We start from the raw sequence: 10,718 nt of genomic DNA on the forward strand, positions 1-10,718 counted from the left end.
CAGGCGCAGGAGAATGAACTTGGTATAAACGGAGCAGTTTAATAAATGCTCCAAAAAAACCTCAGAAAAACAATATATACAAAAATAGTATGATAGGGTACAAAACCCGGCGCACACCAGAACATGACTTGCACAAAACATACAACAAACAGTCACCAACAAAGACATGAGGAGAAACAGAGGGTTAAATACACAACATGTAATTGATGGGATTGAAACCAGGTGTGATGGAAGACAAGACAAAACCAATGGAAAATTAAAAATGGATCAGCGATGGCTAAAAGGTCGGTGACGTCGACCGTCGAACACCGCCTGAACAAGGAGAGGGACCAACTTCGGCGGAAGTCGTGACACCCTCAGACATTGGATATCTCTTTAAGCATGGTCCAGTTATTAATTATGCTGTGGATGATGTATTAAACCACCCAGATACAAAAATATACAGTCTTCCTCCTGAACTGAGCTGCAGCACAGGAAGGAAACAGGAAGGAATGCCACCATGAGGCCATTGGTGGCTGGGGCAGACTGGTCACCAAGCCCATCTGGTATTTTGGGCAAATGCCAGATGGGCTTGTCCCTTGTTAGCCCAGTGGACCTGTCTAACTTGGGGTTTTTGTACAAAATAATAATTATCTGGCTAATAATGGGGGCCTGAAGGAATTGTTTTTCCAGTGTGTTAGATATGTCAGGGCCGATTTCTGATACCAGTCCGCCCCCCGATTGGTGATTTTAAAACAGCTACAGCGTTCAATTGCAACATTGTAGTTATTTCACAATACACTGGAGTTGCTTACCAATAAGACAGTGAATGCTCCTGAGTGGCTAAATTACAGTTTTGACTTAAACCTGCTTGAAAATCTATGGGGAGACTTGAAAATTGCATGTCCCCCAAAACCTATAAGAGCTTGAAGCATTTTGAAAAGAACAATGGGGAAATATTGCACAATCCAGGTGTGCAATGCTCTTAGAGACTAACCCAAGAAGCCTCACAGCTCTAATCGCTGGTAAAGGTGCTTGTAATATGTTTAAAACTTGTAACACAGGGGGGTGAATACTTATTTAATTAAGGTATATTAATGTTTCACTTTTTTTCTTCATTTTGACATTAAACAGATCATTTACAAATAAATATATAATTAAATCTATTTTAATCCCACTTTGTGACAATAAAATGTGAAGAAATGAAGGGGGGTGAATACTTATGATACCCACTGTATTGGGGAAGTACTATGGAACTGTAACTAGGGAAGAGGATTTATAGTTTATTTCTTTTGATACAACATAGATTATCGGATGGAATCAAGAACATCTAAACAAGAGTGTTATAAGACATCAGATTAGTTTGGGATTTCTGAACAGTGAACAATCTCTTGACTTGGTCAAACCTGAAGGCCGGATTGAACATGAAATCTCTGTCAGTGAAAGGAAAAAAACAAGTTTGCAAAATGTAACATTTTATTTTCAACAGATTACACAGTTAACTTTCAGCGAATGCAATCGTAATTTAAACTGTACTCACATTCGGGACTTCAAAATGAAAGACTCACATACTTACACACAATCTATCTATAATATACAAAAAATAATACAGAATAAATATTAAAATGGCCACAAGAAAAAAAGTAAGTTATTGAAAACAATCAGTAGAGAGCAAATGTAGGGAAAGTATAAATAAACAAGACGGTGTGCCTTAAATGTTTTTTTTCCTTCAACACTTTTTACAAATTGTGCAAGATTTCATAATAAGGCTCTGGTCTTGAAGTGACAGCTGTCTGAAGATTCACACACAAACACACATGTGCCCACGCACACACACACACACTCCCTGTGCTCTGAGCACTCTGTGGGGTGTACATAGCAAACCTTTGCAGAATAAAAAATGGGCTGCTCTGCTGAGTGTATGACCCGTGATGCTTACGAGTGTGGACCAGATTTTTAAAATGAACATGCACTTGACATTGATGTGAATAGAGTCAAGGACTTCTCAGGAGTGAATGAGAAAATCCAAACAACTGAAAAACAGAACAATATCAGAACCATTAAGGCAAGAACACCTGGAGTGGCTTCAGCAATACTGTAACAATATTTCAGTGTTTAGGTAACATGGATGTGACACATTTAAGTATTTCTTCACTGTCTTTCTTAAGGTTTGTTTGTTCTCAAAAAAACTAGTTTTTGTCCAAACATCATTTAATACGCTTTGTTTTTTTTTGTCAAATGTGAGCAGATTCAGAAAAAGAACTATTCCAGACAATAGGGACACATGGATCGTAAAACTACAAGAAATAATTTCTAGATTTAAGTTGCAACTTCAGAACCACACATCATTATTCCCTTCATTAACCCCCCCCCCCCCCCCCCCCGCCCCCCTCGCCCCCCAAAATGAAAAAGATATCACTTACATTAAAACCAATTTAATCCTCTTGTGAAGGTGTATTCCAACAGTTAGTCACCGAACATTGTTTTGCTTTACATACAGCGAATGGGATGTCTGTTGCAAAGTAAAGCATTCATTGTTTAGTTAGGGGGGGAAACAAGTTGTCCTTGCATCTTGCAATGCAACCGTAGATCAAAAAAAGCATCTTTACATCTTCTTTTTAGTGCAACTTTTAAATGTAAAACAATTCCAGTGACTCTTTAGAGGAAATCGTTTCTTAGTTTTCTGTGGGTTTTTTTCAGCAAAATCTTTTACCTCAAAGAATTATCTTCAAAATATCCAAAGCAAGGGCTCAGTCCTTTGATCTTGTAGTTTCACCAATGATTATTTTTTCTTCGTCTTCTCTGCTTCTAAATAACCTTCCACAGCAGTTGTTTACTAGAACATAAACATAGGAGGGGTTCTCAGCTACCTGCTTATTTCATTCCCTTCAACCTCCATGTTTGATGTTCAATCACAGAACCAAGGGAGTGATTGACAGTCCAACTTCTGCCTCAGAAGAGAGGGAAGGAGGAGGAGGAGGAGAAACTGGAGGATGAAGAGAAAGAGAGCTGTACAATGGGACCAAACCCAAATTGAGATCAATCAGTGGAGAAGTGGAAGGGAAAAAACAACCCAAGCCTTCATATAACGCAGTAGGGTTCCCTAGGTAACCTGGACTTTCTGCAGTAAAGGAGAGTGGTGCTGAAGCAGCGCCGGAGCTCCCTGTTGGAGAAGATGCAGATAAAGGGGTTGACTCCCGCCTGGGCGAAGCTCATCCACACCGCCGCGGTCAGGTACCCCCCTGGGACCGCGGGGCCCCTGGCAAACACCCTCCAATAGCAGGCCACTAGGTAGGGGCCCCACAGTGTGAGGAAGAAGAAGGTCATGATGTAGAACATCCTACTTATCCTCTTTTCAGTCTTAAACTCGTCCAGCACCAGCAGGCGTCGCCGGCCCGCTGCATTGCTGTTCTGCCTGATGCCCAGCAGGGTGGGCGGGGTGGGGCCCCTGCCGAACCCCGCCAGCCAGTTAGCCGCTGCCTGGCCGCTGGCCCCGGGACCATGGAAGGTCCAGTTCTGGCTGACGGCAGGCACGAACTGGACTGGTTTCATCTTCCGGCGGTCATGGACGAAGAAGATTAGCTTGAGGTAGACAAGCTGGGTGGCCAGGAGGATCAGGGCGAGGAGCAGCATGAAGCCCAGGGAGTCGTTGGCTCTGAACGAGCGGTGCTGGAATGTACACTGGTCCTCCTCCCTTATGAAGGAGTACGTCCCTACGTCCAGCACCGGGGGGAAGGCCATGGCCACCGACAACGTCCACACCATGCAGATGACTGCCAAACACGTCCAGAAGGTGAGCCTCTTGGTGTAGAAGCGGTGGTGGGCTATGGCCAGGTAGCGTGTCACACTCACACAGAAGAGCATGAACGCTGTGTGAAAGCAGGACAGCACCCCCAGAAAGGCTATCACTTTGCATGTAAGCGTGCCGTACGTCCAGGTGGAACCATTCTTGACAGAGGTGAAGACGAAGGGGAAGCAGATGGCGGAGCGCAGGATGTCCGAGGCGCACAGGTCCAGCAGGAAGTAGTATGGTGCGCGGTGCAGGCTTTTGTCTTTGACCAGTAGGATGGAGATCAGGAGGTTGCCAACAACGCCGACTCCAATGATAAAACCCAGGGATGTCAGTTTGAGAAACGTGGCGAGAGGAGAGACATTCTGCAAGATGTTGTGGTCCCCTGCATGGCTATAGTTCGCCATAGATGGAGGAGGGATCATAAAGATGTAGTAGCTTCAGCCAAGTATCATTATCTGGAGGCGGCAGGGGGAGGTGATAGATCCATTTGTTGTGTTTTGAAGCAGATTCCCGGCTTGTAAGCAGCCTCTCTTCTACGGCATCCTTTGTTCTTTTGTCTCATCACACCTAAAAATACCTGAAAAATACCAGCCACTGATCAGGATTCACTCATACTGTTTTTACATTGCATCGCACCCTTTAGCTTGTATCTGGGTGTATGATAAACTACCATTTCCCCTTTGTAATTTATTTTCCATTTTCAGTCGAATTGCTCATTGCATTTATAATGGTATGCAATCAGTGCAGAGCAGTGCCCTAGCTGGAATAGTTTGTCTACAGATGAGCTTAATAAGACACAATCATTAATCCTGGTTACAATAATAGACTTTCTTTTATGGGCCGCCCTTTTAGAAATGACAGAACATTAGAGAAAATACAAGTAATGTTATGCTACGACAACGTTTTAAGTCACTATTAAAGGGGAATGCATATCATCTTATGTTTGGTAAGAAAGGGGGTAAGCAAAAGGGTTCCGTTCGATGTTTGGTCATTTTATTATGTCGTAAAACGTGTTTAACATTATGCTGCAAGAAAGCTGTTGATCACACCCAAAGACCCTGCAGAATTGATCTGACCAAGGGATGCTTACAATAAACTCAGCATGTGCCTTCATGCTTTGTTGAAAATTAACGGATGTTGCATACAGAATTAAAAGCATCCATGTTTTTGTCTGATTAACGGTTGACAGGAATTACACGGTAAACGTTATAATAAGCTATTCACCTGATTAAGGCGGTTTATTGACCTGGACTTTTATCTATTTCCCAGCTCAGCTTTGATTTTAGGCGATAGACTATCGAATCTCACAACCATTTTAACAAAGAACACCGTCTAGTCAAAATTATATTTGTTACCCTATGAATTGTTTATTGATGTTTATAACAATGAGATGATAAATCCAATTCTGCATTTCGATGCAAATAAATCACGAATGAAATAAACAATTCAATACTAGATAGCTATGCAAAAACATGGCATATTTGTTTATAAAAAATAAAACAAATCATATCAAACAAAGGCTATTCGTGACGGACTGTATTTTCCGAATTCTGTCATTATAGCGGAGATGCGCTTTTAAGCATTATCTAACCTTTGTGTGAGCGCTATGCGAGCGGTTCCCATGCATTTTTGTTGGAATTCATTCGACTACAATATATATTTCTCACCGTTCACTGTTGGATTGAACATTACCGTGTAGCGAATCCGCACGTCCATTAGGCAGAAGAATTTCCAAGTACCCGCTATGAATTGACTGGAATCCAAAGCCACAGTAACTAGGCCAATAAAAATCGAAAGGACTGCTAAGATGTAAATTAAAAGCATACCTGTTGATATTCCTTTTGGTTTCCTTGGAGCTTATTTACATTGTAGAAGCCACTTTGCTGTAAAAAAAAAAAAAGAAGAAGCTTGGTTTGTTGCCTGCCTGCCCTTTTACCACAGTGAATATACAGTAAACGGAACGGACGGAGCATGCGCACTGATCCGATTTGTGATCCAAGACGCGTCTTGTCTCTTGTTGCGGCACTATAGTCTCACGGCAATCTGCTCAATGGGTGCAGCATCACAAGTCCCTCGTTGCCTTCATCAGTCATTATAGCGTACATTGGGAGCGAGTGCGACCTGATCACTCTTTCTGAGACCCAGTGCATTAGATTCCCATTTCTGCATAATATGCGTTTAGTTTATGGCCCACCTATACAGATTAATTAATTAATTCGACTAAGCCTATAGGCAGCTATATGTCCCTATGCACTAGACCTACACCCAACACTAATTCAGAAGCCAAGTGTAACAACAATCAAATCCAGTACATGTAGAATGTGATTTTTAAATAATGCTATATTACGTTGCTACATGTATCATGTCATAAATTCATATGTCACGGTAATGAAGAGGTTAAACTAGGTGATGGTTCACCTCAGGCTAGACTGACTTCTCATATGTATAATTAACAAGCACTTTATGCAGTACGTGTTTGTGTGTGCTGTGTTGTGTTTGTCAGTGCCTGCATGCGTGTGTGCGTGTGTGCGTGTGTGTGTGTGTGTGTGTGTGTGTGTGTGTGTGTGTGTGTGTGTGTGTGCGCACGTGTGTGCGTGTATGTATGTGTTTGTCAGTGCCTGCGTGCGTGCGTGTGTGTGCATTCAATTATCAGCTCCCTTCTAATTTCAGTGCGTTTCATTTCCAGGCTATGTCAGTAGAACACAGTGATGTCATACCCCACACCCACAGGCTACAGACTATTGTGTTTCAAAGAAAGAATACTGAGAAACCTTGGGAGCAGAAACAAATGACTGGCAACCTCTAAAATATTGTACATCTTTCATTGTTTATGTAATATTGATATTTGTTGAAAGAACAGGGTTGTGTAGGCTTTTCTATGGCCTAGTTCAGGGGTCACTAACTGGTCATGGAGAGCTACAGTGTGCCGAGGCTTTTGTTCCAGCTCATCTCCAATACACTTACTTCAAATGGCTGTGGTCTAATTATTTGAATTGGCGGCAGTGTTTGTGCTGGACTGGAACAAAAGCCTGCACACACTGCATCTCTCCATTACCGTGTGTTTACCCTGAGTTTGATGGTATTATTTCGGTTGTCGTGGTTATTTCGTTCACTTTTACTTTGAGAGTTATGTTACTACATCTTATCACAAAGGGGAGGTTGTTTGCCGTATCATCTCCAATACACTTACTTCAAATGGCTGTGGTCTAATTATTTGAAAGTGTTTGTGCGATACTACACACTGCATCCAGTGTTCAATCTTTACATTGTCTGCACTGTCATTTGTTTTACAACACAGAAGCCAAGGACATTACATTGATGGTTTAAATATTAGAGGCTAAACATTCCCTTTAGTGAGCAATATAGTAAAGGACACTGGTCATGTACATGTATGTGTGAAATGAAGGACCCATGAGCCAAGATGCAATTTACAAATAATTAAGGTATTTATTTTCTATCACGAGGGCTTAATAACAGTGTTGTGCTATAAGAGCGGTGAAAGCATTTCTGACAGAACACACTTTAGCTACTGTGCTTGTAACAGTTGTCAGATGGCAATTCACCTGCCATGGCAATGTCAATATTTTGTGAAAGGACAGTTGATCATCACACTCTTTGAAGGGACATACATTATTCTTGTACAGTATCTCAAGATATTCAATTCAAGTCCAAGCGAAATCAAATGTTGGTGTCATATTAAGGTAACATAGTCTATTACGTATAGTCCATAATGTGCCATCTCTCAGTGATAGGAAGTAACCGACAGGTACAGTGCGCATGCTCCCAGTTCAAAACCATTTCTGGTTTTGTAGTTCATTTTTTGTCTTCTTCGTTCAGTCAACTTCACACATTTCAGCAAAATAAGGCACACGACTCTTGTTATGTCAGTCAAAAATGACCCAACCCGCTGCACACACAAACGCCCACCACCGATGTGGTAACCCCGAGCAGAAGTGCGAAGGCGTCCCCTCCGTCAAATGCCACGGCTGGGAGAACAAGCGAAATAAACATCACCAACAGCATCGCTGGAACTCTCGGGAGCTTGGCCACGGGAGCCATGTTACTTCCAGTGCGGATCAGATTCTTGTTGTGATGTGCAAGCCGATATGGGTGCGTTTCCTCATTCGTCGGTCGGCCAATTATATTGCTGCATTATTGCGTGTTTCTCCGGTTGTTTTTACCGTCATACAGGATTTGTATAGTTTTGTTACACATTTACACTATATATACAAAAGTATTTGGACACCCTTTCAAATTAGTTGATTTGGTTATTTCAGCCACACCAGTTGCTGACAGGTGTATAAAATCGAGCACACAGCGATGCAATCTCCATAGACAAAAATTGGCAGTAAAATGGCCTGTACTGAAGAGCTCAGTGACTTTCATTGTGGCACTGTCATAGGATGCCACCTTTCCAACAGGTCAGTTTGTCAAATTTCTGCCCTGCTAGAGCTGCCCCAGTCATCTGTAAGTGCTGTTATTGTGAAGTGGAAACGTCTAGAAGCAAAAACGTTCAAGCTACAAAGTGGTAGGTCACACAAGCTCACAGAACGGGACCGCCGAGTGCTGAAGCGCGCAGCGTGTAAAAATTGTCTGTCCTTGGTTACAACGCTCACTACTGAGTTCCAAGAACTGTTCATCGGGAGCTTCATGAAATGGGTTTCCATGGCTGAGCAGCCTCACACAAGCCTAAGATTGCCATGCGCAATTCCAAGCATTGGCTGGAGTGGTGTAAAGTTTGCCGCCATTGGAGCTGTGGAAACCTGTTCTCTGGAGTGATGAATCACACTTCACCATCTGGTAGTTTGATGGAAGAATCTGGATTTGGCGGATGCCAGGAGAACGCTACCTGCCACAATGCATATTGCCAAGAGCAAAGTTTGGTGGTGGAGGAATAATGGTCCGAGGCTGTTTTTCATGGTTCAGGCTAGGTCCCTTTGTTCCAGTGAAGGGAAATCTTAATGCTACAGCATACAATGACATTCTAGACAATTCTGTGCTTCCAGCTATTTGGCAACAGTTTGGGGAAGGCCCTTTCCTGTTTCAGCATGACAATGTCCCCGTGCACAAAGCGAGGTCCATGCAGAAATGGTTTGTCGAGATCGGTGTGGAAGAACTTCACACAGAGCCCTGCACAGAGCCCTGACCTCAACCCTATTGAACACCTTTGGGATGAATTGGAACGCCAACTGCGAGCCAGGCCTAATCGCCCAACATCAGTGCCCGACCTTACTAATGCTCTGGTGGCCGAATGGAAGCAAGTCCCCGCAGCAATGTTCCCCTCAGCAATGTTCTTGTAGAACACCTTCCCAGAAGAGTGGAAGTTGTTATAACAACAAAGGATGGACCAACTCCATATTAATGCCCTTGATTTTGGAATGAGATGTTTGATGAGCAGTTGTCCACATACTTTTGGTCATGTAGTGTATCTTGCTGTTTTAAATCAGTTTTTGTTTGTTCCTGTATCTTTGGATTGAACATTTTGCAGCGACATGCTGTTGCTATGGCATTCATTTTGCTTCCGTTATGGTAGACTACTCATAGCTTTATTGTTTCATTTAAAAACTATTATCATGTACAATGCCTATTCCATCACCATATACAACTGCTATTCTTATAATAAATATATCATTATTTTATTTTTCACAGACTATGCTTATTCAGTGAGCGTGGGTGCTGAGATCACTAATCATGAATTAATGACAGGTGCTCTTTTATATCTTATTCCTTTGCTTCTAGTCTTTCAATATTCATCACATCATACAGTAAATCAAGCTCATTAGCTACTCTTCTTTGAACTGAAAACCTCAATTAGATAGGCCTATGCGAAGTGTAGATTCAGAAATGCACTCTGCTCTATACGTTTGAAGTGCATCAATGTTTGTGAGTTTTCGTAGGTTCTTTCACAGTTCTGAAGGAGAAATAGTCAAAGGAGTATACTACATTGTAGTCTTCGAGGCTACGGGAAAGAATGACAGCCATGCATACAATATTAACTCCTCTGTGGGAAAAGGATGGCCCTAGAGATGACATCGTCAAAGGAGATGTGTCAGGTAGGACCTGAATGAAGCCTTCTGATGTATTTTGACAATCTTGAATTATAGCCTAATCTTCTAAAAGGCATATGGTTAGTGTCTGTAACAATATTTCTACCTCCTAGGTCACTGTTTGTGTAGCAAATACATTTCCTGTTAGCCAAATAGGCTACACATGTTATGTTGTTGATATTGAACAAACGCGAGGTCCTTCTATTGAAATCAAAATGGCTAACGAGAAATCCACACACACTAACACACTGGGCTTTGTATTTGATCAATGGGCAGCCAGCCTAGTGATGTTCATTTCCAAAAATGCCCCCATCCCCTGCTCTGCTTACTGTAGCCTATTCTTATTAGATGAAACACATTGAAACTCATCCAAATCAGTCATGTTTCCCTTAACTGGCACGGTGTGCTACGTTTCACCTCATGCCACAAATTAATTGGCATATGGCACGACGATAGTGCAGGAGTTTACATATCTCTGTGCTTGCTCGCGTGCGATGCCATGTAGCGGAGCTCTACTAATTTAATTAGGACGCACCAGCCAAGCTAAAATATTGACCTTGCCATGCCACATTACCTGACCTGTTCCACCCCCACTCCCCTCTCCCCTACACCTCACCCCTCTCCCTGTGCCAACCCTGCAGCATGCCACACACACACACACACACACACACACACACACACACACACACACACACACACACACACACACACACACACAGTTCACACACACACACAGTTTTGTATTGCTATCCTTGTGTGGACAAAATAATTGATTCCCATTGAAAATTCTATTTTCCCTAACAATTAACCCTAAATCTAACACTAATCTTAAGCCTAACCTTACCACCAAACCATTAACCCTAAAACTATAACTAACCCTAACTCCTAACCCTAAACCT

At 42.4% G+C, this 10,718-nt stretch overlaps 1 protein-coding gene across 2 annotated transcripts; it reads right to left on the minus strand.

Moving 5' to 3' along the window:
• Positions 1-2,404: 2,404 nt before the first annotated feature.
• On the minus strand, positions 2,405-5,696 carry LOC139392901 (probable G protein-coupled receptor 85). 2 transcript variants are annotated; one of them, XM_071141226.1, is made up of 2 exons: positions 5,599-5,696; positions 2,405-4,349 (listed from the first exon to the last, which is right to left on the minus strand). In XM_071141226.1, the coding sequence occupies exon 2, from the start codon at positions 4,192-4,194 to the stop codon at positions 3,061-3,063; it is 1,134 nt and encodes a 377-aa protein (XP_070997327.1). In that variant the 5' UTR covers positions 4,195-4,349; positions 5,599-5,696; the 3' UTR covers positions 2,405-3,060. The 2 variants fall into 2 exon arrangements, with proteins under 2 accessions (XP_070997327.1, XP_070997325.1); XM_071141224.1 differs by lacking the exon at positions 5,599-5,696 and adding an exon at positions 5,440-5,526.
• Positions 5,697-10,718: the final 5,022 nt, after the last annotated feature.

Source organism: Oncorhynchus clarkii, chromosome 33 (assembly GCF_045791955.1).
Source record: "Oncorhynchus clarkii lewisi isolate Uvic-CL-2024 chromosome 33, UVic_Ocla_1.0, whole genome shotgun sequence".
NCBI lineage: Eukaryota > Metazoa > Chordata > Actinopteri > Salmoniformes > Salmonidae > Oncorhynchus > Oncorhynchus clarkii.

Coding starts and splice junctions, on each gene's coding strand:
- LOC139392901 (XM_071141226.1), bottom strand. CDS start 4,194: ATGATCCCTCCTCCATCTATGGCGAACTATAGCCATGCAGGGGACCAC.